The sequence below is a fragment of the Malania oleifera genome, chromosome 5, assembly GCF_029873635.1.
Source record: "Malania oleifera isolate guangnan ecotype guangnan chromosome 5, ASM2987363v1, whole genome shotgun sequence".
Taxonomy (NCBI): domain Eukaryota; kingdom Viridiplantae; phylum Streptophyta; class Magnoliopsida; order Santalales; family Ximeniaceae; genus Malania; species Malania oleifera.
The window spans coordinates 110,237,964-110,259,150 of NC_080421.1; the positions used below are offsets into that span (position 1 = coordinate 110,237,964).

Below are 21,187 nucleotides of genomic sequence, written 5' to 3' on the forward strand. Positions count from 1 at the left end.
AGGTTTCGGTGGAGGTAGGTGTTCCTTTCCTTAGGCAACAAAGTTGGAAAGAAAGAGTCCAAATGTGGTTTAATAGGGCTTCTAGGTTCTCTCAATTGGGTTCATTGATGGGTTTGATTCCTTGTTTAGTAGTTTGGAGGCTGTGGAGAAGGAGATGTGTGGCTAGAATGGGAAGAAAATTAGAGAGTAGTACTGATGTGTGGCTCTCCATTAAGTATTGGGTAGGGGTTTTGAGTAGGAACATGACAGAAATGGTTCAGTTAAAGGATACTGATTTTCAGGGTTTGCAAAATCTGGAAGTGCAAATTGTGAATAAAAGAATTAAAACTATGCAAAGTGTAAGATGGTTAAAACCGAGGCAAGGGAGATTGAAACTAAACTTGGATGGGAGCAGCCTGGGGAACCCAGGGCCGGCGGGTGGTGGTGGTATCCTTAGAGACCATACAGGTTCTTTTGTATTTGGTTTTTCAAAATATTTTGATTCTTGTTCAAATAATGAAGCTGAATTGAGAGCTGTGTTGGAAGGAATAAAGATTTGCAAACAGTTGGGTTATACCTGTATCGATATTGAATGTGATTCGAATATTGTAGTTAATTGGATTAGAGTCAGGAAGTGCTCATTGTGGTATTTGTGGGATTTTTGGGAGAAGCTTATTGGTTTATTGGAAGGAGTGGATTTTTCGATAAATCATTCGTATAGAGAAGGGAACAAAGTAGCAGATGCCTTGGCTCGACAAGGTGCTATGGGGAGGAATAGTTTGTTTACAAATAGTAGTCAACTCCCTAAAGTTAGCAATGGTTTGTATAAATTGGAGAAGATGGGTATGGCTTATATGAGGTATGTTTAGCTGATATTCTTTTGGTTTTTGCTCATGCTTTTTGCTATTTTTCTTTTGTTTGTTATGTTTTGTGAATTTTGTTTTGTAGGTCCTAATTTGCTTTTTTTTTGTTTGGACTTGTAACCCGGTTTTGGCTGAATGTTGGTGTTGTTCTTTGGGAGATTTTTAACATTTGTCTTTTGTTATCTCTCATTGATTGTCTTGTAACCACGGTATTCCTCCGCCAAAAGTGAGGGGTTATCAATAAATAAATGGAGGTACCGCCCTTCTTTTAAAAAAAAAAAAAAAAATCTTTGTTTGAGCCCTTAGATTGAATACATTTTGTGATACAAAGATTATATTGATTGCACTCTCACGCACTGATTACATCGATTGCAAATATATTTGAGAGTTGACATATTAAACCACATTGAGTTTACTTCATTATATCATTTGGTGGTATATGTGATTGCACATAACTAGGTACACATATGCTTTACAAGAAAGCATAATCACCGTACCAATTTCATTGATTATGAACATACTGTTGTATTTCCAAACACGGGTCTGAAGAGGAAGACTAGCCCTGTGAAATAGTCTCAGATTGGCTTAAACCCGGTTAGGAAAGGTAGGTGCACCATTCTGGTAAGGTATAGGTTGAGGTTAGCCCTGCTAATTGACCTAGTTGTAAAGGTTGAGGTCAGCCCTGTGCAAATTGATCTGGTTGTAATCTATGCCGCTCCACCCGTTAAGTGAGTTTTAGTAGAATCCTCGGGCTTGCGAGCTAGAGGTGGGGACGTAGGCACACTTGGCAGAACCTCGATAACATATCGTGTGTTTATTTACATTTCCGCACTTTATATTTACCGCACGTGTATGTTATTGTGTAAATGATGCACATGATTTAAATTCGACATATTTTACTTATCTGTGCATTTGGGTAGACTGACCATAGGTTGTGAATATACTGTTTCTGAACTAGTTGAACTCAGGGGAGAAATTTGTAAATATCCAATTCACCCCTCCTTTTGGGAATACACCAATTTCAACAAGTTTATTTGCAAATTTCATGTATCCTGCTTATAACCACGGTATTTCTTCACCATAAGTAAGAGAGCTATTAATAAAATTAAGGTTTTCGAAAAAAAAAATAAAAATAAAAATTCTCAACTGGTTGCACATTAGTTGTCCTCTTGAAATACTTTTTAGGAAATAACAATTGTAGTTTCCCTAAAGATAAATTCAATATCTAAAATTAAAGTTATGTCGAACAATGTCTTACGGTCTAAATGTAAAAATGAAATGGAATCGATAAGAATATAATCGAATTTATCATTTAATTTCGTCATACTCTCTGTTCAAATTCTCACTTTATTCTTTTTCTATCTCATTTAATTATTACACAAACTAAATATAACATAAAAATATATTGAGAATATTATATTATTTTATTTTAACTCTTTGCATATAGTGCTAATGATTTTTTTTTTTTTAGTCATAGAGATTCTTTATATACCAATGACTATTCATATAAATCGGTGGTATTCGTAAGTCAACAAAAATGCTTTATATTTTTGAAAAATAGTATTTCAAGTTTAACTTTAAACAACATAAATTTATAAGGACATAAATGACTTATATAGCCGCTAGTCATTTTAAAACTTTAATAAGTAAATGTAAAATTTATAATTAATTTTAAAAAGTAGCCATCTTTGACCAACAATGCCAAGATTTTTTATTCTCATGAAATTTTAAAATGGATATAAAAAAAACACTCCTAAATTAATACCTAGTATTTTTTTTTAAAAAAAAAAAATGTAGGAAGCTACCAACATAGTGATCCCGTTCCAAATTTAATAATAATCTTCACTTATGACAAAAAAATACCGTGAAAACAAAAGAATTTCAAAAAAAAAGTCATTTTTAATTATAACTCATCCACTAAATAGCATTCATTGAAAACTCAAACATTCAAGCAAACACAATTTATTTTGTGTCAACATCCGAGATAGCATGTCTAGTGACGAGGTAACATAATTTTTCAAGAGTAGCCCATAGTTTAGCTGCAAAGCTCTCACAATAATTTAATTTAATTAGTCAAAAAATAATTTTTATTTTTGACTTTTAATTTTTGAAATAGTTATAAAATTGGCATTTACTTCTTTAAATTTTGTATAAATGTCAAAAAATAAAAAATATTTTTTGTGACTTTTTAAAACTTAAAAATAAATTTATTTTCCTTTCAAAACACAACTCTTATATATGGACAATCTAAGATCAAAGCAAGTATCATTGATTAGTTTCAATGATTCTAAAATATAATGCCAAAATTTTCTTGGATGTTTTGAGAAAAGATTAATTCTTGAGAACATATACCCCAATCAAGCCGCAATCTCTGTTTTTATTTTTTTGCTAATCTCTGTTTTTGGCACAAACAGAGCTGTCACCAAACTCATATACAGAATCTTGAAAGGAGAAATCAATAAAAATATTCATACGCACAGAGTGTATTACAATACAGTATATAAAAATGGAGATGGAGAGGGAAACAGAGCAAACAGGGTAGCCTTGCGTTTGCGTACTTTCAAATTTCACCGTACGCTTTCTCTTAAAAAAAATTTCAACGAACGCTAGGCCAGCTTGTATTGACCTGGCATGCATGCGCGCTCTTTCCTCTCTCTCTCTCTCTTTCTCTCTTCCCCACCACCCACCTCCAGGTGAAGAACTCAAATGATGTCGTTCCATATAATGTTCATTTTATCATCTTAGTTTGCTTTTATATGTATAATAATGCATCTGGGTTTTCAACAGAGACAGTGAACTTCACTTTCATTAAAACTCCCATTTCACCTACAGTGCCGACCCCACTTTCAGCTTTTACCCCCTTTTCAAGCTTATATATTTGATTCTTTCCTCCCATCTTTCCCCGCGCGCGCACTGTTGGCAGAACCCTTTTCCGAAATTAAGTTCATAGACCCTTGTCAGTTCTCATTGGAATTGAGTCATGTAAAATCTGCATTTTGTGGAAAAATCCTCATTTTAAGCTTTACGCATGGTGTTGTATCACTCTGGGCTGTTTGACGGAGAGTCTTTCTGAAATGGGCATGCTTGGTTTGCCTTAATTTGTAGCTTTAATAGTTTAATTACAAATTTTTGAATAGCCAGATCATGTAAAGCAACTGGGATCTTTTGCTTATGATCATTTCTTGCAATGGCAATCCCATTTCTTGTAATTGCTCAAGGTCAACAGTGTCTGTGGACTTGATTCCTGAATTGGCTTCCAAGTGTTTTAATTTTGTTCTCTTAGAAGCCAACTGAGGAAAAGTTAAGAGCAGACAGCTTGGTTTGTGGATTTTTTACATGCACAAAACCATGGAGGAGACATTTGTTCCTTTTCGCGGAATCAAAAATGATCTTAAAGGAAGATTGATGTGTTACAAGCAAGACTGGAGTGGCGGTTTCAGAGCAGGCTTCAGGTATACCTTGTTTTTCTCTTTGATGTATATCCTTTATAAAGTCATGAGTTTTTTCTGATATACAATTTCTATATGATGTGATCACATGTTTGTTTTGTCCAAATTGCACCACAGAATTCCTTTGTTGGTGAGTTTTAGTGTACTTTTTGTTAACACAATGTAATTGCTTTCAGGATTTTAGCACCCACCACTTACATATTTTTTGCTTCTGCAATCCCCGTCATTTCGTTCGGCGAACAGCTTGAGAGGAATACTGGTATTGGAAATGAAACATTTTCTCCATTGAATTTTCTTTTTTCTGTAGTAGAAAAGGCTCCCATGTTCTGTCACATTATCTTTTGAAATTTTGAACCCCAATACTATTATCTAATGTATAAGAACAAAACTAGATATGCCAATCTCAGTAGAGAGAGTCAAGCTAAAAATCTGAAGAGAAAATTCCTGTAGTTTTGATATTTGATACCCTCCACCTGAAATTTGCAGATGGAGTTCTGACTGCAGTCCAAACCTTAGCCTCCACTGCTTTGTGTGGGATTATACACTCAGTCATTGGTGGTCAACCTTTGCTCATTTTAGGAGTTGCAGAGCCCACTGTGATCATGTTTACGTTCATGTTTAACTTTGCCAAAGAGCGACCGGAACTGGGTCGGAACCTGTTTCTAGCTTGGAGTGGGTGGTGAGATATTTTCCCTATCTTCCCCCAAAAATAGTTTGATATTTTTGTTCCTGAGATTTCTTTTTACATTGTATTGACTTGAATTTTATTTTTGAACTTTTGATTCTCATTTCTTCACTATTTTGTGCAACTTACTGAATTATCTGATTCTGCAGGGTATGTGTATGGACTTCAATCCTGCTGTTCTTACTGGCAATCTTGGGAGCTTGTTCCATTATCAATAGGTTTACTCGTTTGGCAGGCGAATTGTTTGGTCTGCTCATTGCGATGCTGTTCATGCAGCAAGCTATCAAGGTAAAAAGACCTTGTCGGTTGACTTTGTTTTTTGTTTTTCTATTTTTTGAATTTTTCTCCCCATGGTTAGCATTGAAATTTTCATTAAACTTAAGAGGATGGGAACTTCTCACCTCAGTGCTAATGGAATTTGAATTCCATGACATGTTTATGCATAGATGCTTCGGCAAAAATTCCAAACAGTTTACTAATACCTCAATATTTTTTGCTTGTTTGTTGATTTGGTCTTTAGGGACTCGTGGATGAATTTCGCATACCAAAACGAGAAAATCCAAATTCACTAGAGTTTTTACCTTCATGGAGGTTTGCAAATGGGATGCTTGCTTTGGTTCTGTCATTTGCTCTCTTGCTGACAGCTTTAAGAAGCCGAAAAGCAAGGTCATGGCGTTACGGGTCTGGTGAGTGCAACAAAATAAAATTCTTATCGGTTGTCCATTTACAGTACTATTAAATTGCAGATCCTATTGCATATACATTGACAATTATAGTAACTTGTGATGATATGGTAAATATTGTTTCTTCCATACAATTAGTTAAGAGCTGTTTTCCTAGGTTGGCTTCGAAGTCTTGTTGCGGACTATGGTGTCCCGCTTATGGTTCTAGTCTGGACAGCCGTTTCCTACATACCAGCTGGAAGTGTCCCAAAAGGGATTCCACGACGCCTCTCCAGTCCAAATCCATGGTCACCGGGAGCTTATGAGAATTGGACTGTCATTAAGGCATGCTTTGTTCATTTTAGAAACATTAAGTTCAAACGCTGAATATTGTTTCTAAAGAAGAATGTATTGTTCATTCGTAATTCAAAAAATTGACAGGACATGCTGAACGTGCCCATATTGTATATAATCGGAGCTTTTATTCCAGCAACAATGATTGCCGTGCTTTACTATTTTGACCATAGTGTAGCATCTCAACTTGCTCAGCAGGAAGAGTTCAATCTGAGAAAACCACCTTCTTTCCATTATGATTTACTGCTTCTGGGATTCCTGGTATGCCAGTTCCTCCTGCTCCCTGCTCTTTTTTCCCATTCAATATCTTTGAAAATTTTCTCTATTTTTTCTCCATTTTAGAAGCTAAAGTTTTTTCGTTCATTGATTGCAGACTTTGATGTGTGGTCTTATTGGAATCCCTCCAGCAAACGGTGTCATCCCACAATCTCCGATGCATACAAAGAGTCTTGCAACTCTAAAACACCAGGTAATTTAACCCAATTCCAAACACCCCCCCCCCCCCCACCCAAAAAAAAAAAAAAAAAGAGAAGAGGATGGTATGTCTATGAAATTCTGCTTGGATTTGGGACCCTGATTGATTAATTTGGCTGCAACTGGTCCTTGTTTTCTACTGTTTGGTAACTTGTGTGGATAATTTCTCACATAGCAGTAATTTTTTATTTGTAGTTGCTTCGGAATAGACTTGTTGCAACGGCACATAAAAGTATGAGAAAGAACTCGAGCTTAGGACAATTATATGGAAGCATGCAAGAGGCCTATCAACAAATGCAGACCCCATTGATTTACCAGGAGTCCTCAGCTCGGGTATGGTTGTCTTACAAATCGGTTATAATTACCAAGAAACATAAACTTGTTGCTTTTCTTTCTCTCTAGCCAACAAAACCATGTTCACTAGAAGCTTTACAAGCCAACAGAACCCAGCTTCTATATGGGTTTTCATTTATATGCCAAAAATTGTATGAGACTTGAACAACATGCCGAGTAGCCAGGCTTTGATGATTTGCATATAACTTCAATGTGGACCTTTTCTTTTTCTGTATTCACTAATTATTTCGTAGAAATAACTTGCCAAATTCAAAATCTCTCATATCTTGTTCAAGGGATACTATTTGAATTTCATGAGCAGGGACTCAACGAATTAAAAGAATCGACAATCCAATTAGCTTCGAGCACAGGACATATTGATGCCCCCATTGATGAGACAATGTTTGATGTTGAGAAGGAGGTTGACGATCTTTTGCCGGTTGAGGTGAAAGAGCAACGTTTAAGTAATTTGCTTCAAGCCACAATGGCAGGAGGATGTGTTGCAGCTATGCCTCTCCTTAAAATGATACCAACCTCAGTGCTTTGGGGCTACTTTGCCTTCATGGCCATTGAAAGTTTACCAGGGAACCAATTTTGGGAGAGGATCTTATTGCTCTTTACTGCACCAAGCAGAAGATACAAGTAATCTCTTCAACCCTTTTCTTTTACTTCATTATCCTTGTTCATTCTTCGAGTCTGATTTACACTGCCTTCCTTTCCGCAGGGTTCTTGAAGAGTACCATGCCACCTTCGTAGAAACCGTGCCTTTCAAGACAATCGCGATGTTGACAATATTCCAGACAATTTACTTGCTTATTTGTTTTGGGATTACATGGGTTCCAATCGCAGGGGTTCTGTTCCCTTTAATGATCATGCTTTTAGTTCCTGTTAGACAATACCTGCTGCCCAAGTTTTTCAAAGGAGCACATCTTCAAGATTTAGATGCTGCAGAGTATGAAGAAGCGCCAGCTTTGCCGTTCAATCTTGCTACTGTACGATTTCTTGTCCATTATACTCTGAAATTTAATCTAGCTCTCTTTCAGTTTTACCACACAACATTTTTGTTTTCCCATATTCATGTGTATTTGAAGCAGGAAGGAGAGCTAGGTGCTAGAGCTTCATTTGCTGAGGATGGAGAAATTTTAGATGGGATGATAACTAGAAGCCGTGGTGAGATTAGGCGTATAAACAGTCCTAAGGTCACAAGCTCCACCGCAACGCCAGCAAAAGATCACAGGGAACTTCAGAGCCCGCGTATGTCTGTAGAGAAAGCATATAGCCCTCGTGTAAGCGAACTTAAAGGGGAAAGAAGTCCTCGATCTGGCGGACGAGGACCGCAGAGTCCAAAGACGGGAGAAGCCAAGCCGTCTTCTTTGGGAAGGAGTCCATTAAATCCAACTTCAAAGTAGCAAAAAAAAGTTTTTGCTTGTTTAAATTGTCTAATCTGTAGAAAGTTGATATGGCCTGTACATTACATGGCTTTTGTTGTAGTCTTGTTTTGGTTGGAATTTATGTAAATCTTCATCCTGCACCCCTTCTACTCATAGAATTATTGCTTTCTTGTAACAATAAATACTAGTCAGTATTGTTCTTTCGAAGAGTGTATTGTTCGTATTAATTGCATCTTGTAAAGAAACTAATAGTGGTGAGAAATTGTATATGCTCTCGAGATCATCAGCTTTATCTGATATTGTCCCCCCAGTTCTGGGTGCTTTTCTGTTATCAGCTTTACATGCTGATGACGAGTAATGGAAGTGAGGAAGATTTTAATTCGCAAAAACTTCGTAATACATTCCCACACTACACATACTAGAATGCTATCTGGGTATAAAAATTTGTATGTAAGATATAATCATTTGAATCTCATTACACAAGATGTACTATATTCTTATCAGAATTTTTTAAATCTGAAGACTCAAAAGTTGATGCATAGAAGAATTGGTGATCACTTATTTAAACATGAACCTGTTCAAAGTTGAATCACACACTCCATTTGCAATCAAGAAGGAAATAATGACTTTGTTGTGAAAAATGAATGCACAACGGAATAACACAATCTTACAACGTAGCACTTAACGGTCAATAACATAAAACAACACAATCATGCAGATTATATGAAAGAAATAACAAAAACAAAATAAAAAATTACATGGTTCGGCAATGCGTACATCCACGGGAGCAATCGACAGTGTTTCCTTTCTATCTCGTGTCAAAGACACGATCTCTGTTACAAATACAACATATACAACGTATCTATAAAGTTTCTGGAGGGTTTTCCTCCAAACCCCAATCAACTTAATGTTCCAATTCGAAATTTGAAAATCTACGTTAGGTTCCCAAGCCAAACCATCGACCGTTTGCAGACATATCGTCATCGGTTTAATACCGCGAGCAAGACCTCTCTAAAACTGGACCAAAGTGTCAATGGATATAGGGCAACCGTCGATGGTTTCATCAACAAACACCAACATTCTGTTTTCACCATTTTTTTTTTTGGGTGCATGCTCACTATATGAGCCACATATCACAACAATCTCCACCTTAACGAATATACACCCCTTAGGAGAAACTGAAAACAAATGTAGTAACCCAAAAGAAAAAATTATTAAGATTAACTATTATTTAATTAATTAAATATTATTCAATTGAATTAAGTAAATTAAGTAATATGATGGTTATACATACATACATATATATATATATATATATATATATATATATAGGAAGCTAGAAGCTTCATGAACTTTGAAGAGATTTCGAATTGAAATCTCAATTTCAATTTCAATTTCCCTCCAAATAGAAGCCCCACCTTTTCCTCTGCTTGGTCGTGAGGCCATTCTCTCTCTCCTTACGCTCCCTCTCTCTCTCTCTCTCTCTCTCTCTCTCTCTCTCTCTCTCTCTCTCTCTCTCTTCGATTTCCTCGACCAAATGTGTTGTGATCAAAGTACAGAAAATACCATTAGGTTCCATTCTCGGCCACCAACATTTTAACCAGAGTATATTCGTGATTAGGGCTTCGTAAGCACCACTCCTAGGATAAGGTCAACCCACTATCTCTCTCTTCAATTTCTCCTCAATATTTAGTCAAATTGACGATCGGATACTACCACAGGGTCCTGACTTCGATTCTGAGCAAATTAATCGGAGCAAATTTTAGGTTTGGGTATCCTAGGCACCATTTTAAGGTTCAGGTAAGGGGAATAAGTTATAACAATTTTTAAATAATTTTGAACTGATTAAATTCAAGTATGTAAATTTATATATATGAGTATCATTTTCTGAACGGTTTAGGCATTTAAAAAGTGATGGTTTTGAATATAATTTATATTTGGGAAAAACCGTGTGGCATGAGAATAACTCTTTATAATTAAATGGTTGTGAATACTGTTCAGTTGAGAATATAATCTACTTATGGAAATTGTTTGTTTGTGAGTACTGCTTGTTTGTGGATACTACTTAATTGAGAATACTACCTGGTTGTGGATTCTATTTGGTTGTAAATACTGTCTGGTGGTGAATAAAATACCATATAACGTTGGCAATGTCATGAGAAGGTTGTTATATGGTCATTTATATAAAGGGCGTAAAATGTTGATAGTGGAATGAGGAGTTCATTTCACCGGTTTACTATGAACAAGGTTGTGTGTTTGGAATGGTAACCTGTGTGGTTGTGAAGCTTGTGTAGTAACCTGTGTGGTTGTGAATCCTGTGTGGATATGGAACCTGTGTGGGTGTGAATGAAGTGTGTAGTATTTTGCGTGGATGTGCTATGGCATTGTATATGCAGATTCTAGGATATGTTAGTGTTGAATGTTTGTGAGCTTATGTATGTGTATTTAAATGCTTAAATAATTAGGGCGAAGTAAAACTCTCCGCCCGAGGGCTTACTGAGAAAGGTGAGTGCCCTGATAAATATCAATTGTAGCCTCACCTGAATAAAAAGGCAAAGTTACAAATGGTATCAGAGTAGAGGCAAGGTACATGTATGGGCGTGTAATCTTTCCTATTTTCGGGAACTTTTATCGATAAATATTTATGTATGTGTGTGTGGATATGCATGTGTATTCTCTGTTGACCAGGCCGACCTTTAGGGAGCGATTAGGCTACAATGGTCTTTGAACACTCATTGAGACAAAGTCTTTCTTAGACATCAAAAATGAAATCAAGGATCCTAATAGAGAAACACCTCCATTATGACACTATTCAACTTGGCTCTGATACCAATTATTGTGTCAGGCACCCCACTTGTGCCAAACATCAATATTACAACTAATGCTATTGACTACATAAAAAACTAAAGCAATGCAGAAACTAATAATAAAAGACAACAATGAAGAACAAGACAATAATTTACGAGGTTCGATACAGAATTACCTACGTCCTCGGGCGCCGATGATCAATCCACTACTGCTAAACAAATTACAACTTTGAGGTGTGTTTACAAATGGAGAGGTGAGATCTTTATATAGCTTCAATCTCAAGTGTAGGGACCCAAATTCAAAAAATAAAAAAAGAAAAGAAAAGGGAAATTAAAAAGGATAAAACAACAGAACTCATTAACGAGGCTCCATTTCTCGTCGACGAAGTCTCTTCTGTAGATCAATGAAGAGACTCAGGAACCCATCAATGAGAAGATACCGAGGGATTTTCAGAGATTCTTAAATCTTCAGCTCGTTGATGAGGTCTCTTTCTCAGCCACGAGTGACCTTCTTCGGCTCGTCGATGAGAACTTCAACTCGTCAATGAGGTTGGCTGGGTCAACCTAATTATAAATAGAATATTCATTGCTTCCATGCTAAGTTATCTCCATTATCTCTCTCTCTCTCTCTCTCTCTCTCTCTCTCTCTCTCTCTCTAAGATTTCGTGCCATCTGTTACCAAAATTAACGATCCGACATCACTACATGGATTAGGAGGAGAATCTCTACAGTTATAGCGGATCAGATTTTTGATCTGAGGATTTTCGGGTTTTTCCCTAAAATCGAGGTAAGGATATGATTTCATTTTTAGTTCGATAGATATGTAGTAGTCGAGATTATAGTGAAGTATTGTTCTTCGGTTTTTAGGTTTTGAGGTTCCCGTGTCATTGTTTTGGATCGATTCGATCATGTTTCGATTTTCAGGATTAAGGTAAAGGGATTTTTTTACATCAGTATTTTTAGAAAACTAAACGGCTAGAAAGTTGGCTTATGTCTTTATGCATTTTTTGACTGCTTATTTGAAAAGTTTTATCAGGTATAAATGTTGTTTCTTACGATTTTGCGATTTTCGGCAAAAATGAGGTTTTGGCATATGAACACCAACCTTTCCAAAACTACTTTATTTGTTTTAAAACTAAAGTAGGAGTTTCTTGATACCTATGTTTGTGGTCCAAATGGTATTTTTTGAGTTATACACTGTTTATAGCGGATTTTAACGAAACAAGTGTGACATATGATATGAAGTGGAACATACTGAACTGTTATACTTGTAAATGAACTGTGAGAACTGAAATTCCATTTTGTTATCTGAAAAATGTGGAAAATAGGTGTCGGTTAATCACTGGGCTTTATATGTAAAAAGGGTTTAACCAAGAGCAGTTGTGTCGGTTAACACCACTGTTTGAAAACAAGAAAGAATGCATGAAAGATTGCATGATTATGAATGTGAAATTATTGGAATTACACAAGTTGTTATGTTTTCATTGTAAATTATATATATGATAAATTGGGACCACAACTTGTTACTAAAGGAGTTGAAAGACACTTCAAGTTATATGAAGTTTTAAATAGCTTGAGGCGCGGTTCCGTTGCTAACTAAGGTACAATGCAACCACACATGTGAATCAGTGTGGGTATCGAGGTAGTTGGCTTGCAGGAGTGTGGGGCCACAAGTGAAATAATGGACCAGGTGGGGCAGTCGGACTATATATGTGATGCTTGATAGTGCATGTACGAACAGGGCCCTATCAGAGTTTATCAGTGCACAACTCGTGCCACGGGGTAATTAGGCATATTTGTGAAGTTTCAAAGCTGGTCATTGTCCTAAATTTTCATATACATGATTTAAAAACTAAATTGGGCAAAGTCATAGGGTTGAGTACCGTTTGGAGGGATCGTACAGTGTATAGGCCTGTACCCTATCCTAACCTTGGGAACTCTCACTTGTAATGATGCTGAATTATATTTATATATCTCCTATTGTACAATATTGTGAATGTGATATTGTGCAACTGTTTTTTATTGAAATAAAATCATGTAGTCACGTGCTGATGTAATATCTTCCACCTTACTGAGAACTGTCTCACCCCAATCTTACAACCTTTGTTTCAAGTGCTATAGGTCGTTGGTCCTAGTCTTCTAAAGGGACTTTGGCACGTAGAGTCTTGTTAATAGACGTAAGTTTTTGAATCAGTATTGGGTTGTTAGCCTGGTTGAATGTAAGGGGATGTAATGCAGTTTATGTTTTAAGCATGAATTTTATGTATTGAAGAATACAGATAAAACTCTAGTATATGTCTAATAGAATCCCGTTAAAGTGTTTATGTTTTCTGTTGTGCATGAATACAGATATGTATAAGATACACTCGTTTGTCCCTATTTAGGGCGGGTTGTTTATGTATGTTTATCATATACATGTATAACGTAGGTGTAGTAGCACTCTAGGTTCGTATAAAGGGTCAAGGCGCTATAGTTTGGCATAAAAGCCTATAGCCAGCCAGAAGTGTGATGTGATTTACACTGCCTAGTTATGGATATGCTCAGAGCTTAGGTTGTTAGGTTCTGTAAGTTAGACTTTACCAGAGTTTAGGATTTGAATAAGATTATCGAGTGTAGCTTTGTATACCTAGAGACAGAAATCCAGTGATAGACTTCTGTGTTTTTCTGGATCGTTCGAAAGGTTCAGAAAATCATGGCAATCTATTGGCAGTTTTGTTTCTAAATGGAAGGGGAGAACTCGAGTCAGAATGATAGTATGAGTCATTAGGGTACAACAGTACTAGGAATGTTATTATGGGAAGTAAGTTTATAGTGTTGCAGTGTTAGTTGGTTAAGCTTCTAATTGTTTTCCTTAATTCATTTTTAGGATGGAATTTAGGGATAATACTGCCAATGTAGGAGGTAGTAGTAGTGAGGGAGCTGGCCCCGAGGATGGCAGTGACTCCACGAATGTTCTGTAGGACTTTGATCAACAGCTGATGGTTGAGGTGGTTCGGATGAATAGGGGGCAGGATCATCCTGCGGCTGGGTTGGGTTGTTTTATCGATCAGTTCACCCGATTGAAGCCTCCTATTTTCATGGGAAGTGTAGACCTTATGCGAGTTGAGAATTGGATCAGGGAGATTGAGAAGATTCTGGATGTCCTAAACTGCGTCGAGAAGTAGAAAGTGGCCTTCGCAACGTTCAAGTTGTTGAGCGAAGTGGAGATGGTGGAAGTCAATAAAGATGCCTGAGGAGCATCAACCCATTCCAGTGGCATTATCATGGGCCCGTTTCAGAGAGTTATTCTTTGAACGGTACTTCCCGGCTACTATTAGGAATGTAAAGATGGAGGAGTTTATGAGTCTAGAGCAGGGGCAGCTGACAGTGCAGCAGTACGTTGCCAATTTTCAGGAGCTATCCCGTTTTGCTCCATTCATGATTCCCGACGAGGCAATGAAGGCCTGAAAATTTTAGAGGGGCCTGAGGATGGAGATTCATGGGAAGACGACTATTTGGCAGATACAAGACTTTGCTACCTTGGTAGATAAAGCCAATGTAGTAGAGGAGATAGTCTGTAGGTGTAATGCCCCTAACCCTTAAACCCGGTGTAATGACCCAAAAAATAATGATATTTAAATATTAAATAGAGAGGAAAATGGAAACATAAATAGAAGGAGGCAGCAGAATTCGTCAACGAGCGCATAAGGGACCTCGTTGATGAAGCCACGCCTCGTTGATGAGAAAATACTGAGAAGGGTTTTTGGGACAGACTGAAATTCATCGACGAGAGAGGGAGTTCGTCGACGAAATTATTGAAGAACTCGTCGATGATGTGACGTGTCTCATCGATGAATCTGGCTCTATAAATAGTGAAAAATCAGATTTTTAATGAAAATTGGCACAAGAAACCCTCTCCTCTCTCTCTCTCTCTCTCTCTCTCTCTCTCTCTCTCTCTCTCTCTCTCTCTCTCTCTCTCTCTCTCTCTCCTTCTTCTTCGATTTCGGATCCGTTTTACGCCAAATCGAAGATCTGAAGCCACTAAATTGCTCTTGGCGAAGTTCTTTGCAAGTCTGCTGAAGTTGATCGTTGGTGGAGTTGGTTTGGATTTCGTCCGAATCTCAGGGTAAGATATTTTATTCAGTATTTGCCTTTTCCTCAGTTATAAGAAATACAATACACAAAGAAATACTGATGTTTTGTTCTGGGGGATTTGATTTTCAAGGTGTTGAGTGGAGAACTCTGTGAGTATAGGGCCAAAATTTTAGTAGAGGCTTTTCAGAACTAAGGTAAGGGAAATATGCTATGCTAAGAATTGTTATTATGTTATCAGAGATTTTACACATATGTATTTACTAGCTTATTACCTAGTTTTACAGAATATGAGTTTTGAATGCTTACGTGGCCTGAGTGGATAATTTATGTGATGAAGAACGTATATAGTTTTTACACTGTAACATACTATACAGAATACACAGATATAGACAGTATATACAGTTTATATAGTTTTTCTAGTATAGAGAGTTATACATAATATATAAATATAGTTTTATATTCACAGAGATTATACAGAAAGATATACATGCATATACAACTTTTATACGAATAGTTTTATAAAACATATATATATATATATATATATATATATATATATATATATACACATATACATGTATACAGTTTTACTCAGATCAATATATATATTACAGCTTTATACAGAATAGTATATATAGTGTTTATAGTATGTCATGTTTCCTATTACCATAACATACAGAGTATGTAGACAGAGAATACATACAGATATACAGAGATATCATTAAGATGCTACAGATATAGTATACAGAAATTACAGTATTTATAGTACAGAAAGATAGCGTTATGGTAATTTTAGAAATATGATGAAAACAGTAAAAGAGTATATATAGTATTAAATCCTTGAGGAAAGATTACAGACAAATACAGATAAGGAATATAGAGCACGGTATCGTTGCTATATACAGATAGAGTGCAATCACATGTCTCAGATAGTATGTGGGTACCTTCGACTGTACTCGGAGAGTATGCAGCTCCCTAGTTCACTTGGTGGAGGGGACCGGTTTGACGAGATAACAGTCAGTCCCGAGCCTAGGAGTGGATGCAGTTTGGCTGGGCTGAGATAGTGTAGAGTATATTGACTTATTTGGAGGGTCAACCAAATTAAGTCCCGCCTACGGGCCACACAACCCTGTCATGAGGGGTCAAATCATGACATACAGAGTTCCAGGGATAAAACATAGTTATATATATGTATACAACTTTACAATGTATGATGAGTATAATATGATATTAGCAATATGAAAAGTAGAAAACACAGATGATACAGTTATATTTTAAATTGTGAAAAGAAAGATATGCTTTACAGATTTATTATTGTATTATAGTTCAGTTGTTATTCAAACAGTATTTTTAACTTAGTTGTCACACACTAGTAATAACATATTTCCACTTACTGAGCGTCGACTCACCCTATGACTTTAACATTTTTCAGGTGAGCCAGCTGGGTGAGCAGATCAGGCTCGCGGATAGAGAGTATTTTGATTACCCTAGTTATAGGGTGAGTATATAGATAGAGGTTTGTATTTTTGGGGTAGATGATGCTGAAGGGATTTGTTTTGTATGGCTATGGTCGATATATACTAGATTCTGGTATTGTATAGTATTTACATATATATATATATATATATATGGTTATGTGATTTGTGTTTCGTTGCTTAGGTATGGATATAGATATAAAAAAAAAACAGAGAAATTTTGAGGGTGTTACATTTTGGTATCAGAGCCTAGGTTGCTAGGTTCTGTAGACTCTAGAGTGCAGCGGAAAATAATACCATAATATAGGAAAAAGATTTGAGATTTTATTCTGTGATTTAGATACAGGATTTTGTGGTAGTTTCTGTGTTTTTCCTGGGGTGACGATTTTAAGAAAATCATAGTAAACTGTCGACGAGTCATGTGCTTGGGTTGCAGGAGTGGAATTTGGAATTAAGATCAGGAGGGATGGTTAATAGAGAATTTGGAGTTTTAGTTGAATAAGTTGGGTCTGTAAGGAAATAGAATTCTGAAACGGTGTTCTATATGTTTGGAGGATGGACCTAGGAGGCAATAGCGCTCACGCTAGTGGGGATGATGGTGTTGGTCCTTCTGGAGCAGTAGGTGGGGATTCAGATGTTGTGCTACGTAGTGTGACTTAGCAAGTTATGGCTGAGATAGCACAGAGTTCTAGAGAGCAGGGAGATCCATTTTCAGCTCAGGGATGTACCATAGGAAAATTTATGAAGATGAATCCGCTAGCTTTTTCTGGAGCGACTGATCCTGTAATTGCGGAGAACTGGTGCAGGAGGTAGAAAAGATTTTGATAGTACTTTATTGCACTGACGAGCAGAGAGTTTTATACTACGTATAGACTGGTGGGGGAGGCCAAGAGATGGTGGGCAGCCACTAGGTTGTTGGAGGAGCAGAGGGCTATACCAGTGTCGATGGCCTGGGCTCGTTTCAGGGACGTGTTCTTCGATCGATATTACCCTGCCTCAGTTAGAGACGCTCAAGTACAAGAGTTTTTGATCCTATCCTAGGGATCATTGACTGTCTAGTAGTATGCAGCGAGATTTATCGAGCTCTCTCTTTTCTGCCCATATATTGTCCCCGATGAAGTGAAGAAGGCCAAAATGTTCGAGAGGAACCTAAGGCGAGACATTTACAGACAGGTGGTGGTACTGAGGATTCAGGATTTTTCTGAATTGGTTGATAGGGCCACTATAGCGGAGGAGAGTCTGTCTAGAGAGACGAAGATACAAAGTTAGAGGAAGAGAACTATGCCTTCGAGTTTTTAGGCGGGTCCCAGCCGAGGCCCTTGGAGAGGAGGTAGATCTGGTGGAGGCCAAAGACAGATGGTAAAGCGTAGGGGATTTCAGGGTGGATAGCTTCCTGCTATTTTTCCTAGATGCGGACGGAGACATCCTGGTGAGTGCCGACTGGGGGAAAATGTTTGTTATCAATGCGGGAGGCCCGGTCATATAGCTTAATTGTGTCAAATGCCGTCGAATTATGCACAAGCTCCTAGACCATTTCGAGGTGGATATCAGGCGCCTCGTGGTGGTCAGCAGAGGAACATTGCGCTGGCGAGGGTCTACGCGTTGACACCGGGAGACGCTGAGACGACTGGAAATGTGGTCACACGTATTTTTATTGCTTTACCATATAAAATGATTGTTTTGTTTGATACAGGTGCCACCCACTCTTTTATATCGGCGGGATATGTGAAGATAGCAGGAGTAGAGACACAACCATTAGATATAGAATGGTCTGTGGATACGCCGATGGGATCTGTGGTTAGATGCAGGAGGGTACTTCGGAATTTTCCAGTAAGTACTCAGGAGAGAGTGCTTTTAGCCGATCTTGTGGTCCTGGATATGCAAGGATTTGATGTGATACTGGGTATAGATTAGTTAGCTATTTATCATGCTAGTATTGATTGCCATAAGAAAGAAGTAATTTTCAGACCCTCGGGTGAGCCAGAATTTAGATTTACGGGTTCACACGTGCGTGCCTCGCCACAACTAGTGTCAGCTATTTGGGTGAGGAGATTTCTACAGGATGGTTGTTAGGAGTATGTCGCATACATAAAAGAATTGCCAAAAGAAGTATTGAGACAAGCTGACATACTAGCAGTGAGGGAATTCTCAAATGTATTTCCAGAAGAATTGCTTAGTTTGCCACCAGATCATGAGATTGAGTTCACTATAGACTTGTTGCCGGGATCTGCACCAGTATCTAAAGCACCGTACCATATGGCTCCAGTCGAGTTGAAAGAATAGAAAGATCAGCTAGAGGAATTGCTGGATAGAGGTTTCATTAGGCCCACTGTGTTGCCTTGGGGTGCGCCAGTTCTGTTCATGAAAAACAAAGATGGAACCATGAGATTATGCATCAATTATAGGGAGATAAACAAACTGACAGTCAAGAATATATATCCTCTCCCTAGGATCGATGATTTATTTGATCAGCTCTAGGGGACCCAGGTTTACTCTAAAATTTATCTGCAGTCAGGCTACCATTAGGTGAAAGTTAAAGCAGAAGATATTTCGAAGACCGCATTTCGTACCAAGTATGGGCATTACGAGTTTTTAGTGATGCCATTTGGGTTGACTAATGCAGCAACGGTATTCATGGATTTGATGAATCGGGTATTCCATTAATACTTAGATCAGTTTGTGGTGGTGTTTATCGATAATATACTGGTCTATTTAAGAAGTTTTGAGGACCACGAACATCATTTGAGACTGGTGTTGCAGGTATTAAGGGAAATGAAATTATATGCAAAATTCAAGAAATGTGAGTTCTCGTTAAAGTAGGTTACTTTTCTCAACCATGTGATCTTAAAAGTAGGAGTATCAGTTGATCCAAATAAAATAGAGGCAGTGATGAGTTGGGAAAGGCCAGGAAATGTTTAGGAAGTCATGAGTTTTCTGGGATTAGCAGGTTATTATTGGCTTTTTGTGGATGGTTTCTTCAGGCTATCAAGTCTATTAACATGACTTACAAGGAAAAATGTAAAATTTGAATAGACTGATGACTGTGAGCAGAGTTTTCAAGAGTTAAAGTAGCGGTTAGTTTCAACTCCAGTACTAGCTATTCTTTTAGGGGATGATGGGTTCGTAATATACAGTGATGCCTCTTTCAGGGGTCTTGGATGCATGTTGATGCAGTACGGCAGGGTCATTGTGTAATAACCCGAAAAAAAAAATTTTAAAAAATTAATTACTTAATTTAAAAAAAATAAAATTAAGAGTAATTATTGATTAGTTAATTAATTAAACATTATTAAATCAATTAATTAAATAACACAAATAAAAATGAAAAAAAAAATTAAATTAAATTAAAATTATTTACATAAATTAATTAATTAATTAAGTATTATTAAATATGATGTATTAAATAAATAATATGATATATATATATATATAAATATATGATGGTTAAAGTATATATATATGTGTGTGTGTGTGTGTGTATATATATAAAATATTATTATACTTGTTATATGATAAAGTAAGTAAAAAGGAAAAAAAAAAGAAAGAAGATAAAAGCATCTTCAGGAAGTCTTCCTGAAGCAACGCCGCCTCCCCCTTCTCTGTAATTCTCATTGTCTCACTCTCGTCTTCGTCTCCATTTCTCTCTCTCTCTTTAATTTCGTCGACCTAACGAGCACCAATCGAGAAACGGAAGGTGTCGTTGGATTCCTGGTTCCACTGCCAACAATTCTACTGGAGCAGATTTTTCATGAGAATGGTTTAGGCACTGCTCTTGGGGAAATGTAATTTTTTTCTATTTTCTCAATTTTGCTTTAAATCTGCTATTAAATCGACGATCAGGCCCCACTACCAGGTCCTAGTTGTCGATATCATCATTTTGGCGTAGGTAATTTTTCAATTTGAATTTTCTAGGCCCCACTCCAAAGCGAAAGTGAGATTTGAGAATTTTGGCATTTTGGTTAAATTTAAGGGTATATTTATTTATTTAGAATTTATTGCCCTAGGAAGTATTAAAATAATATTTTATTTAGGGTTAATTTATTGGAATTAGGATTTTTGATTTAGGGTCCGGGTGAGCGCCGCAGGTATTTTTCGGGATCCCTGTTGGCGCAGTTCAAGAAATCAGGTAAGGGGGAAATATATATATATATATATATATATATATATATATTAAATCAGGTTTTTCATGAATTAAAAATGACTATGTATTATTTATGTATATATGTTCTTATGTGGGTTTAAAATGTTAGTCATGAAATTTATGTTTTCTGAGCCTAGGATTGTCGATATAGTTGTGTATATGTGAAAGTGAATGAATGGAAGTGAAAAGAATTTTTTGATGAATTAAATAAGAAATAAAATGTATTTTGAGCATATAAATGTTAAATGTAGGTTACTTATTTTATAAGAAATATGTATGAATTTTACTATTAAATTGTGTGGCATGAGATTCTGTGCAAATATATGTTAAATGTATGAGTTGCAGGCTAAATAAGTAAAGCAATGAAAATAAAATATGATATGGACAATGTTGCCTGTGTATATTAAATGCAACCATGTAAAGGTACGACAGCTGAAAGCCAGGTTAGTAGATTCTAGCACATTTCTATGTGGACTAACAAATGACAGCTAAAGAGCGGC

General features: G+C 36.8%; 1 protein-coding gene across 3 annotated transcripts; it reads left to right on the forward strand.

Annotated features, from left to right (window-relative positions):
• Nucleotides 1–3,811: 3,811 nt before the first annotated feature.
• On the forward strand, nt 3,812–8,482 carry LOC131154828 (probable boron transporter 2). 3 transcript variants are annotated; one of them, XM_058107601.1, is made up of 12 exons: nt 3,812–4,294; nt 4,468–4,550; nt 4,778–4,970; nt 5,126–5,264; nt 5,497–5,662; nt 5,817–5,983; nt 6,080–6,253; nt 6,366–6,461; nt 6,662–6,799; nt 7,122–7,441; nt 7,524–7,791; nt 7,894–8,482. In XM_058107601.1, exons 1-12 carry the CDS (start codon nt 4,179–4,181, stop codon nt 8,206–8,208), a joined length of 2,175 nt encoding a protein of 724 aa, XP_057963584.1. In that variant the 5' UTR covers nt 3,812–4,178; the 3' UTR covers nt 8,209–8,482. The 3 variants fall into 3 exon arrangements, with proteins under 3 accessions (XP_057963584.1, XP_057963582.1, XP_057963583.1); XM_058107600.1 differs by having other exon boundaries at nt 3,904–4,294; nt 7,891–8,482; XM_058107599.1 differs by having other exon boundaries at nt 7,524–8,482.
• Nucleotides 8,483–21,187: the final 12,705 nt, after the last annotated feature.

Bases quoted from the DNA above. Each gene is read 5' to 3' on its own strand.
- LOC131154828 (XM_058107599.1), top strand. From the start codon at position 4,179: ATGCACAAAACCATGGAGGAGACATTTGTTCCTTTTCGCGGAATCAAA. The intron at 4,295-4,467 runs GTATACCTTGTT...AATTGCTTTCAG, and splicing joins GGTTTCAGAGCAGGCTTCAG to GATTTTAGCACCCACCACTT. The intron at 5,984-6,079 runs GCATGCTTTGTT...AAAAATTGACAG, and splicing joins AGAATTGGACTGTCATTAAG to GACATGCTGAACGTGCCCAT.